The following is a 12,385-nucleotide window of genomic DNA, read 5'->3' on the forward strand; positions in this document are numbered from 1 at the left end:
TTTACAATTTCTAAGCTTCTAATTGGCTTAGAATTTCTTCCTCTAAGGCTTGCTGATGCTTTCTTGTGTTTCCCATGCAGAACTTGTGGATCCAAATATTTTCATCCAACCAATCACTGAAGAACGTGCGTCCCGGACCTTGTATCGTATTGAGCTTCTCAGGAAAGTACGAGAGCAAGCCGTTCGCCATCCGCAGGTCTTTGAGCGGTTAAAACTTTGTCAGCCAAACCCAGACTTGCCGGTCTGGTGGGAATGTGGGACTCATGACTGGGATTTACTGGTTGGGGCTGCGAAACATGGGGTGAGCCGGACAGACTACCACATCCTTCGCGATCCCGAACTTTCATTTATGTCCGCCCAGAGGAACTACAGTCAGAATAAAGTAGCACTTTCAAGGGCCCCGACCCCACTTTTGCACCAGTATCAAATGGCACTGTCCGCATCTCCCCTTACTCCTCAAGCGAGGCTCCTCGATGTTAAAGGGAGCACTCCTGAGGATACAAAGGCTAAGCTTGAAAACCATAAAGAAGAAATCCATTCTTCCGGAGAGGAGTCTATGTCTATTGATGATATACGAACAGGAGTAAAGACTGAACCATTGAGCCCAAAAAATAGCACAACAGCACATGCTACGGACCACAAATCTGCTATGAAGGCAGACAATGACAGGCGCATGGTTGCTGCAAGGACAGAGCCTCTAACTCCAAATGCCACTTCCAAAAAACAGAGGCCCAGCAAAAGAGGATCAGAATCCAGCTCCGATTCAGATTCTGATTCTGACAGATCATCCTGTTCTTCCAGGTCGTCGTCGTCGTCTTCTTCATCATCTTCCTCTTGTTCACGGTCCAGATCAGGATGTAGCTCTTCTTCCTCATCCTCATGCTCTTCAGCATCTTCCTCATCGTCGTCGTCCTCCTCTTCATCATCATCATCATCATCATCCTCTTCATCAGAAGAGAGCGACAGTGATGAGGAGGAGGCACAGAAGAGACGTAAGTACTGTTTCATCAGTATATGATTACAAATCCTCCTTCGGTTTAAATCTCAAAGTGGTTGAAGTTGCTGTCAGTTGTGTTTATTTTCACATGAGATAAGATTTTGCTTTATCAGACATAGCTATAAATGGCAGAACATATCCTGATCCGACTCCCCAAACCTGGTTTTGGGGGAACACTTGTGGTCACTGCAGTGGTGCCAAAAATCATAAATGTTCATGATGTCTTGAATCTGGCTTACAATATCGTAAAGACCTGAAACCATATCAAATTGTATAATTTTAAGCATGTTGAGCTATGCATACTTCTCATCTGTTCGATACAGTTTACTCATCTCTTTTATCCAAATTTCTTATAAAGAGGATAAAGACCCTGAAAGCCTGTAACTGGATTCACTATGCTCTAAATCAGGATTGTTCACAATTTTAGTGATATAGTGTTGCCTGCTATAATTTAGTGTTGACAGTGAACAAAAGTGAGACACTGATATTCTTGAAAGACTATAGGCCTATTCAGACTTTGTTTCCTCCTGTTATTGTCTCCATGGAGAGACTGGACTTGGAAGTTTACACAAGGCACTCGTAACAAAGGGAGCATATTTTGTGATCTAGAAATTATTAATAGAAGTCTGTTTCCTTTGGTTGCTTCGGTATATGACTTCCTTAAATCATTAGAAGTTGTTTGGTTTATAAAATTGAGACTTGGGTAAATTGTTGAGTAGCTTTCTGGTTTTTATGCGTTGTGCTTAAAGTATCTCATTTGTTGTTCCTGTCATCATGATCTCAGTGATTCGCTGCTTGAAGAGTTACACTTCTGGAGCAAGCTAGATTTTGGGAAATCATGATCTGTCGTGCAGCTTGTAAATAGCAGTTCCTATATCTTAGATGTAGTTGTCCTACTGTGACCTCCGTAATCATGTGTTTGTGAAAAACATATATTGTGTCAGCGGTGCAGGAGTTGGCACTAAGATGTGTTCACACTGGTTTTGCAAGTTCTGGTACCAAAAAGTGCTCCAGGTCTAGAATATTTTGTTGGTTATGTTAAAGAAACATTTTATTCATTTTTACTATGTGCACATTATCTGAAACTTTCTGCACCATCATCTACCTGTTTTCCATGCTTCTTGTCACCCAGTGGCATCAGTGATTATTATTTTCCTAATGCAGACAGTTCAGACGTTCATGGGACATAAGCTTTCATGCGTCACATTTCTAATGCTACTGAAATAGAGCTCACTGTACCTTGGGCTCTAAATTCTAATAGCCGAAAATTGTTTCCTTCAGCAGAAGGAGCCCCTCACTTGAAAGCATTTGATGAAGAGAGCGTTGCTTCCCTAAGCACAGTACAAGATGAAACACAGGACAGTTTCCAAATGAATAATGGCACACCAAATTCTAACTGTATCTTACATGGGGGATATATGTTGGCGGCTTCCTACTGGCCCAAGGTAAGCTAGGATATCAAGTGCATTCCTTAATGTCATGTCCATTTTGTCCTACTTGTTAATATGATTAGTATAGAAATGTTTGTATTTCAGTGGTTTACTGTCACAGCATGACTTCACGCTGAAAATACTGGTCTTTGGCCTGGTGATTCCTGCATAAGTTATTGGCTTCACTCAGCTTTAAATGAGCCCACTGATTCCTTTTTTCAACAGTGGACACAACTAGTAGTTCTTTGTGTTGCTTCACCAATGTCCTGCTCAAAAATAGACAAGGAGATGCAAGAGTCTTCTTATACCACAGAACACTATAGATGTGGAAAAATATGGTTTGTGCTAGAGCAGAGTCTTGTTTTCAACCTTCGGCAGGGGGACTCCATGCTTGTTTCCCATGTCCATTGCTCTAGCATCAACATTTGATTCCCACCTTCTCAGTTGTGTTTCTTTTTTATTCTGGGATATGTTAAAAACAGTATGTTTCCTTCTGTCCTTCTGTTTTTAAGAGTTAAAGTGCTATAGTGCTTCACTTAATTGACATTTTTGCAGTATAACTCTGTCTTTAATTTTTTTAAAAACAGAAGGAAATTAGCCTCATTTTTTAAACTCAAAGAAACCTTACTACAGACCCAAGATATGGCAACAGACAGCCCATAAAAAGATATGGGTGATCAGTGGAGATGATGGTAACCAGTGAAAGCTTGTTAAACTAAGGAGCTAAAGGACTCACACTTCTTAGATCTATTTGGCAGGGTCCTTATTTAGTGGTGACCAGTTTTAGTGCTGAGGCAGGACAAGAGGACGTATCTTAACTGCCTTTTGTTGATTCTAGGATCGGGTTATGATCAACCGTCTGGATAGTATTTGTCAAACTGTCTTGAAAGGCAAATGGCCTTCCACGCGGCGAGGTTACGAGGGTGCTACCATTGCCTCCTTCTATACGACCAAACTTCTCGACAGCCCCGCAGCCGCTGCTGGTGCTTCTGTCGATTGCAGCGAACCCAGTGTACCAACTCCCCCAAACGCGGATGGGAAAGAAGAAAGTGATCAGTCATCACAATTGTCAAAGGTGAAGACGCATGTACGGGAAAAGGAGTTTACAGTGAAAATCAATGACGTATGTTTATTTTTATTGCCCTAGGACCTGATTGTGAATGCGGTGTGCAGCATGCTCTGCCTACAAGTGGCTGCCTGCTCTCCATCTTACTTCCTTTGCACACGTGTGAGGGGGGTCTGGGGGCATTGCTATCCCCTTTTAAGCGCTTGTTTTCAGGAAGCACCAACAAAATTGTATCTTCTCTTGTTCTTTGAAGTCCTGCTGGTGAGATGCTTTCTCCAGCAGCCTTTGTTATGCTACTTCTAGTGTTGCTGTTACTTTCCAGTGTGTGCAATTTGAATGTTCATAGAGTTGGAATCAAACGTCTGTAAATAGAAACTTTCAAATGACTAGAATTTCATAGAACTATGTGTTAATGTGTGTATTTTTATAATATTTATGATTATGTGGTTTTGGCTGTGTTACAACCTGCCTAGAGCCACAAGGAGATGCGAGTAAGAATTAAAATTAGTATTTTATTTGTCATTTTATTCTTGATTTAATTTTTTTTATTTTCATTTCCAGAATTCTTTAGAGTAGTACATTGAAGATACATGGCAACACATACTAATGAGTTATAAGGTGTTCCCTAATAAATAATGTTGGTCTAAGTTTATTTATGTTTATAAAAGTATTAAAATAAAATTAATATTGATTCTGGATCAATATTATGTTTATAAAATTATTAAAATAAAATTAATATTGATTCTGGATCAATATAGTTACTAACATCCTTGTTTGGGAGCGGTGAGAGTTAGTTATAGCCGAACAAAATCATATATGAAAATCCCAAATGATGAAATTGATTTCTTCTTCCCTGAAGATATACTATCGCTAACACTTGTGTTTATTTAACAGGAAGGTGGTTTGAAATTAATCTTTCAGAAGCAGGCACTTTCTCAGAAAAGACCATTTGAAAGCGAAGATGGCACATTGGGACAGCAGCAATACCTTGCCAGGCTCCATGAACTCCAGAGCGCTTCGGAAACAAGTCTTGTCAATTTCCCAAAGTCTTTGCCAGAATCGGGTAGGCATTTTATAAAACTCAGTCTCTGGAGGCTAGACACCTTCTCCTTGACTTGCTAGAGTTTTTTGTGTGCACGTGAAGTATCTTTGTGTGGAGAAGCTTCCAGCAGTTGCCATTTTGGGTAGCATCCCCCCAAATTCAAACTTACCTTACCCAAAATCTCCTGACTTGTTGATGTAACACAGACATTTGAAATCCAAAAATAGTTTAAGCATTCAGTTGCTTTTTCAATCAAGATTTGATACGTAAATATCCAAATGGAGACAAACTGCTTGTTGAAAATATAGAGGGGAACATGGAATCGGAAGATGGTGGTATTTCCATAAATAAATGCATACCGATTAAGTAAACAGAAAAGTGTTAAACTAGAACACAATTGGAATAAGAAAATAATAGTGGGCCCTCTTTGTCTGCCTGTATCTCTCTTTCTCTCCTCTTAATTCTCCTGCTTGTTAGACTGACACTTCTCGGGGATATGCCTCTTTTTATACAAAGTTTCTGAGCACATGGCAAGGCTCAGGGTCCTCCATTATAGGCTTCTCCTATGAGCATGGAGAGAGACAAGATGTCTTCACAGAAATAGATAGCTAGGCCCTAATATTTCTGTATAGAAGGGTAATTCTTTCAATAGTGTTTTATACTCTGCTCCTGTACTGCTGAAGCTCTTTTGTTCTACTGCTATCCTCAATGAGTTTCTGATCTGCTAAACTACTGCTGCTGCTGTTTTTGCTGCTTTACTTTTTAAAGTGCGTTTTCCTTTCTGAAAATACCCTAATGCTTCAAAGACAACAGTGGCAGGTCTTTTGAAAGAGATCATGGATAGCACTATGAAGCAGTGGCATTAATAGTGAGTGAACAGGAAAAAAAAAGATTTGTTTTTGTGACTCTTTTTTTTCCTCTGGTCTTAAGCATTGGGCTTGCCATGAGGTGCTAGTCAGGACTTTCTAATCACCATTATAACATGGTGATTGCAGACAGAAGGGAACATAAGAACCTTTAAATTATGTGCACTAACATAAGTCTTGTATGTTTTTCTTTGAATTTCTGTCCAGCAGTTTTACTTTATGATATTATTGCTCTTTTAAGTTGAACATGTCAATTAATGCCAGGGCAAGAACTCATTTGCTAATGGTTTTTTTTTGTTAGGAACTTCAAGCCAAGTGACAGCAAACGAAAATGGTGTAATAAGTGATGACCAGCCTGTACTGAAGAAGAGGAGAGGAAGGAGAAAGAATGTTGAAGGAGTTGACATTCTGTTTATAAATCAAAACAAAGCACCTAACCATGTGAGTCAATACACATCAATCCTCAATGGATGTGCTAGTCTAAATGTTTATAATGTCCAAGGACGTAGTCCCTTAGGATTGACCAAGAAAGCTAGCTGTTGCTCTCTTGCCTAGTTCAATACTGATCCCAGAACAGGGTTTGAGTGTTCACACCTGCTTTCCCAAAAACACTTAAATGCCCTTACATGCTTCGTATTTTTGCAGGTTTGCCATGGCATTAACGCCCCTCAGATTGCTCCAGGGATAACCCCCATCCTTCCATTTATACAATCCCAAGGCCTCTGTGATGCAGAAAGTCCCGTTCCGGTTATTAACTTGAAAGACGGAACAAGGCTTGCAGGGGATGATGCCCCCAAGAGAAAAGACTTGGAGAAATGGTTGAGTGAGCATCCGGGCTACGTTGAAGATTTAGGAGCTTTTATCCCGGTGAGTCTTATGTTATGTTACTACTTAATATAATAGAGTAGCAAATTACTCTGAAATGAGTTCTGTTGAATAAATAGTTTTAATAGGTTTATGTTGTAGCGGAAACCAGATTTCCCCTCTTCCCGGCTTCTCGTGTGTCTGTGCGGACGCAGTGGAAGTAGGAGACAGACAACTGGAGGTTTTTCCAAAGAAAGCAGTTTTACTAACGTTCCTGCAGCTGCAGAGGTTCATCCCACGCACAACTAGATGCTGAAAAGGGAGAACCCCGCAGACAGGGTCGAGTGTCTATTTATACAATTCAGTGGGTTCAGTTTACGACCGCCCACATATCAAACCATTGGTGCATATTTGTGGTGCAGTATTACATTTCATTACTTTCGTTTCTCTCAAAACACATGATTTCAGGGAAACCATGTGATAACCCATCGGCTGTGTTCCTGGCCTGCTCGTACCTCCTTATATGGCCATTTCCTCCTACCCCTTCATTCCTGCCTTATTCCCCCATTTTTTTTTTTTTTTTTTTTGCGAAGCGTGTATACAAAAGCTGAAGCAAACTAAATGAGCAGACTTATGGGTCCCTCCAATCCCTTCTAGCTTGCAGCCAAGCTATCTTTTCAGTGGAAAATGAGCGCAGAATAGCATTTGTACATAGTTTCATCACCAGAGGTAAACAACACATGAGGATTAAAAATATTAATCAGGTTTTAGAAAGGACATAGTCCACAGTAGAATTCTGATCTAGCCCAGTCATTTGGCTTCTTCCGATGATGGATTTGTTGCTATGGCCAGAGGTGGCCATTCACATACATGTCCAACTTTCAGGTCTTTTCAGTCTTTGGCATAAAGTCAAACTGGGGGTGTGTTTCCTCTTCCTTGATCAAAGGAATAATGTTCAGTTAATTTGAAGAAAGTCTCTTTGTCCAATCAAGTCTCTAGTCTCTAAGAATTGTCTCTGTGTAAAGAAAAGTCCGTAAAGAAAATCTCCATCTCTCACAGGGCTTTAGCTGTCATACCCAGTATGTGTGGCGTGGGGTAGACTTAAACTCCTACGGGTTTTGGATTCCAAAACAGGCCTTCCAGTAATAATGCCTTATGGATCTCCATTTTGGAAAACAGGCCTCTCAGTAACAATGCCTTATGGATCTCCAATTTAGGAACAGGAGTCCAAAAAAGCTGAAAAAGAAAGCAGGAAGACAGTGAGAGAGAATGGGGGAGGGGGAACGGATTACCCATCTGTCGATCATCCTGTTCGGCATCACTTTTGTCTCAGCCAATCTTGTTGAAATCCCTTGTCTCTCCACGGGTGGGGCAGGTAGGCCACTATTCAGCTCCCAAACGACCCCTCCATGGCCTCTTGAGAAATGATTCCTCCATGGGCCTTCTTTCGCGATCTGCAGTAATCCTTTTTACTCTGGTCCTGCTGCAATGGTTAACTTATTTTTATTCTTTGTCACATTGTCTCCGTGCTATATCCTCCTTTTGGCTTAAAAAGCAAGGTTGTTAGATGGCATATGAAAAAGTCCCTCATTGTCTCTCAAATCCGGCAAAAATCCGAATTATTTGCAATGTCCCATTACAAAAGGTCCTATCCAGGAGAGTTCGGTCAAAATAGAAAATTGTATGTTGTTGAGTTGGTCAGCCCTTACAGCCTCCAGCCTGATGCCACACTCCATCACAGCCTTAACACTCAGCAACACCTATAGGCCCTCCCAGGCCTCTCAATAAACATGTCTCATAGACTTCTGGGTTTATCCCATACAGGAGTTCAGGACCTGTAGCAAAAAACAATGAGAGGGAAAAGAAGGGGAGGGAAATACTCATCCTTCCAGGCTGTATGGCTCTTGAAGCACTCTCTCTAGTCGTTTCGCTCACATCCACGGCAGGCCTCCTCAGAGGTTGTGCCTTTGACAACACACTCATCTGTCTTGAAATCCAACAAAATCTTTCTTCTCCGCATCTTTTTCTTTTCCTTTCCGCAAACGATTTAACAATCGTGTATCCACTTGCTGCAATGCAATCTTCCACTCCAGTCCTGCTGCAGTGTTAAACTTACTCAATTCCCCTTTTACACCGACTCGTTGAACAGCTCAAAATTTGTTAGTAACACACGTTGAAAAGCCTCCTGCCGCTTCTCAAATCTGGCAAAATCCAGGCTGGGGGCGATGGAAAAAATGCCCCTATTTGCATGATCTAATGTCCCGTTTACAAAAGTCCTAGTCCTTCCTTTCCGTAACCTTTAGAAAGAGTTGGGCCAAAATCACAAAGTCCAGAATCCAAATCTCACAAAATTATTATGAAGCAACATGAGACGTAGCCAATTATATCATGTCTTTGGTTCTCAAAAGGATAACTTTTTATCACTTGGGCACTAGCTCCCTTTTTGAATAAAATGTCAATCAAAAAAATTTAAAAATCAATGTCAGTTCTTAATCCTTCTGTGTCAGGAATATGGGATCAATTTTTTTTTTTTCAAAAATAATTTATTTATTTATTTATTTTTTCTTAATAAACATAATCTTTATTCTCTGTAGTTATACACATTTTAAGATGCTTTTAAAAATTCAAACTTTAAACACCTTTATTATGTAGGAGAACGCAGTAAGAAAATAAAGTCCATCAAAAATGTAAACCCTCCAGCATTCTCCTTTCCAAAACATTCATTCACATTCCTTCTCCTTCTTCTTGACTCACCAAGATCACCTGTATTCCAAAGTGCTGCAAAAAAAAAAGGACCTCCAACATTTCCCTATAACCTGTAAGGGGTTTAAAGTCTGTAGAACAGAAAAAAAAAAGGGGAGTAGCCCACAGAGGCTTGAGTTTTCAAAAGTGCACTTGTTCAGGCTCATTTTTTTTTTTCCTTGAGATTCAATTTCTGGGCAGATGTCCAGCTCTTATCACCATGTTCTCTAAAAACACTGAAGCATTGTTCTTTCAAAACAAGGAATTTTTTTTTTTTCTCAAGCCTAAGACCATTTTTTTTTCCCAAAAAAAAATATCTACAGCTTCCGAATTGCTTCTGAACAAATCTACTAACATTGTGTATAACTCTTTATGCATTTTGAATTCAACACATACATCTCATTCACACAAAGTCCACAGGAATTCTGATTAGTGGTTAGTTGTTTAGATAAAGTCACACACTCTCTCTCAGCTCATGAAACATTCTCACCCAGTTGTCCCAAAATAAGTCCAAAGCAAGGATTTAAGATCCAGGCGAAAGACAGAACCCCAAAATATTATATATATATATATATATATACACACATTTACATCATCATTTTCTTTCTTTTTTTTTCTCTCATATTAGATTCACATTACATTTTTAAAACTTCACTAGTTCACAGCGGCTTTCATTTGACCTTGGCTGTCCACTGGAATTCCATTATCTTTCTCTGGGCATTTCGCCTGAGTTTTAACAAGAATAACAGGGAGTTTTTACCTTGAACTGTCTGCCAAGATTTTCCCACTATCTTTTTGGCATGAGGCCCAGGTGCAAAGGAAAACTTTTTAAGAAAACAGCCTTTGTTCCTCAGAAATAACAAGGAAAAAACTTTCTGAGCCTCAACACCACTTTTTCTCGCCTCTCTGCAGCTTGTCAGCAAAAGCAAACTAACACAGACCCTCTTCGAATCAGATTTTTTCAACCGTAATAAAACATTTCTAGATATTTGTGCTCAACATTTTTTGTGTAAATCTATAGACTCATTTTTCATTTTCACTTCAATATTACCACGAAACATGCAGAACTTGAAACTCATTATTCCCCACACATGACAAAGAAATCAAACAGTTTTTTGTTTTTTGTTGTTTTTTTTTTTCCTTTCCCCGGGAGTTGCGACTCCTCATGAGCCCTGCACGACTTGGTCTTGGGGCACCCTCACAAGTCTTGTTCTCTGGGGAATTCCTTCTACGGCTCTACTTGCAACTGAGCCGAAATTGTCTAACATACACTGTAATGGGGTGGTGGATTTGAACCCACTGCCTCCCATCCTGCCTAATAGAGGGGACTGCCTTGGACTGGGCACCTGGACACTCAACGGTGTGTGTCAGGAATCACAAGACAGAACCCCTTTTATACCTGCCTGGGAACCTTTGTGTCCCTCCCGGCGCGGTTCCCTTAGTGTCTCATTTAACCACTATACTTGCCAGATTGCTGTAGACGTCGGACCAACCTTCGCCCCTGGGCTTTTTCCCTGGATCCTTTTCCCTGCCTGGTTTCTTTGGAACCTCGCTGTCGTTGCGGCTCCCACCGTCGGCCGGCGTTGGCATCAGAGGCAAGTACCGCAGCCGGTCTTACAATATTCAGGGGCCCCTTCTCGTCTCACGGTAGTTGCCTCTGGCCCCCACCGCCGAGTTGGGACCGTCCCGCCAACGGGATCCGTCTCCGATCTCCTGGCCCGTCTTATTGTGGAATCACGTCGGGGTCACCAGAAAATGTAGCGGAAACCAGATTTCCCCTCTTCCCGGCTTCTCGTGTGTCTGTGCGGACGCAGTGGAAGTAGGAGACAGACAACTGGAGGTTTTTCCAAAGAAAGCAGTTTTACTAACGTTCCTGCAGCTGCAGAGGTTCATCCCACGCACAACTAGATGCTGAAAAGGGAGAACCCCGCAGACAGGGTCGAGTGTCTATTTATACAATTCAGTGGGTTCAGTTTACGACCGCCCACATATCAAACCATTGGTGCATATTTGTGGTGCAGTATTACATTTCATTACTTTCGTTTCTCTCAAAACACATGATTTCAGGGAAACCATGTGATAACCCATCGGCTGTGTTCCTGGCCTGCTCGTACCTCCTTATATGGCCATTTCCTCCTACCCCTTCATTCCTGCCTTAATGTAACTGTTGTGATTTTTTTTAATTCTGCAAAAACAGAAAATGCAGCTTCATGAGGGGAGACCCAAACAAAAAAGGCACCGTTGTCGCAATCCTAATAAGTTGGATGTTAATAGCCTCACTGGGGAAGAACGTGTGCAGCTGATCAATAGAAGGAATGCTCGAAAGGTAAATTTTCAATTGTGTTGTTTAGAGCAGTGCTTCTCAAACTGTTTAATGAGGAGTACTGGCATGTTTTCCCCAAACATGCCAGGGACCAGTACTATTTTTGATTTCACATTTATATTAATATTAGTTCATACCAGAATCAGTAAAATAATTTGGCAATAGTACAACATGACCAGATGAGGATCCTGTTGTTATATCATCCACCCTGCTGCTCAATTGTCTACCTGCCAGAGTTGCTGGATGTGATCTTAGCTTGCTATCATAACCATTTTACCTCCTACTCAAAAACAACCAATAGCTTATTTATTAAATAATGCACATAAACTAAATGTTGATCTATGAAACAATCTGAGAAATGTTTACCTATGCCTCACGTTTTAGGTAGGAGGTGCTTTTGCTCCCCCGCTGAAAGATTTGTGCCGATTCCTGAAGGAGAATTCTGAATACGGAGTGGCTCCTGAGTGGGGCGATGTTGTGAAACAGTCGGTGAGTATCTTAAACCCAGTGGGAGATGGATTAATTAATAGACACTTCGCTTTCCAAAGGAGGATGTAATAGTTTGGATAACAAAAGGGCGGAAACCTGGCATTTTGTTCTTGTGTGTACTGCATGGTCTCATAATTTAATAAATAAAATAAAATGGAAGTATTTTTATAGAAGCAAATGGCATGTCCTGAAAGAGTTGGAAACCCATGACAACAAGCCTTTGCAAGTAACAATTTGACATATACGTGCACATAAATAACACAGGCCAAGACACATTTTGGCGCCTCAAATATTACTCCTGTTTCTGGGTATATTTGACCTGCTGATTCCAGTTTTCTCCTGTCAGCTCTACGTTTTGAGATAGAGATGCAGAACATACACCATACACCAGTAGCCATCTGCGTGCCCATAGGAAATGATAACCTTATCTAAGAAACTAGAGCTGATACGATCTATCCACTGCAGTTGTCTGAATCAGTGTCCCAAATAACCCAAGAACAAGCCTAAAAACCAAGACACCAAGATATTTTTCTCTTTCTGTAGTTTTTGTTGTAAATTGAGAATGTATTGGCCCTATATTTCTTTCCCATTCCTCAAAGGCAGGAGGCTAAGAAAACAGGGACTTT

General features: G+C 40.8%; 1 protein-coding gene across 8 annotated transcripts in view; it reads left to right on the top strand.

Moving 5' to 3' along the window:
* The window catches only part of chd9 (chromodomain helicase DNA binding protein 9), a 71,998-nt gene that overhangs the window by 55,995 nt on the left and 3,618 nt on the right, over window positions 1-12,385 (top strand). For 4 of the 8 annotated variants that reach the window (XM_062961840.1, XM_062961838.1, XM_008113883.3 and 1 more), the window contains 8 exons: window positions 81-992; window positions 2,279-2,442; window positions 3,266-3,550; window positions 4,388-4,556; window positions 5,703-5,842; window positions 6,047-6,268; window positions 11,145-11,273; window positions 11,655-11,759. In XM_062961840.1, coding sequence (XP_062817910.1) covers window positions 81-992; window positions 2,279-2,442; window positions 3,266-3,550; window positions 4,388-4,556; window positions 5,703-5,842; window positions 6,047-6,268; window positions 11,145-11,273; window positions 11,655-11,759 — 2,126 coding nt within the window. The remainder of the gene's footprint in view (window positions 1-80; window positions 993-2,278; window positions 2,443-3,265; window positions 3,551-4,387; window positions 4,557-5,702; window positions 5,843-6,046; window positions 6,269-11,144; window positions 11,274-11,654; window positions 11,760-12,385) is intronic. The other 4 variants (XM_062961841.1, XM_062961843.1, XM_062961839.1 and 1 more) reach the window with 3 other exon arrangements.

This window comes from Anolis carolinensis, unplaced genomic scaffold (assembly GCF_035594765.1).
Source record: "Anolis carolinensis isolate JA03-04 unplaced genomic scaffold, rAnoCar3.1.pri scaffold_9, whole genome shotgun sequence".
NCBI classification, from domain to species: domain Eukaryota; kingdom Metazoa; phylum Chordata; class Lepidosauria; order Squamata; family Dactyloidae; genus Anolis; species Anolis carolinensis.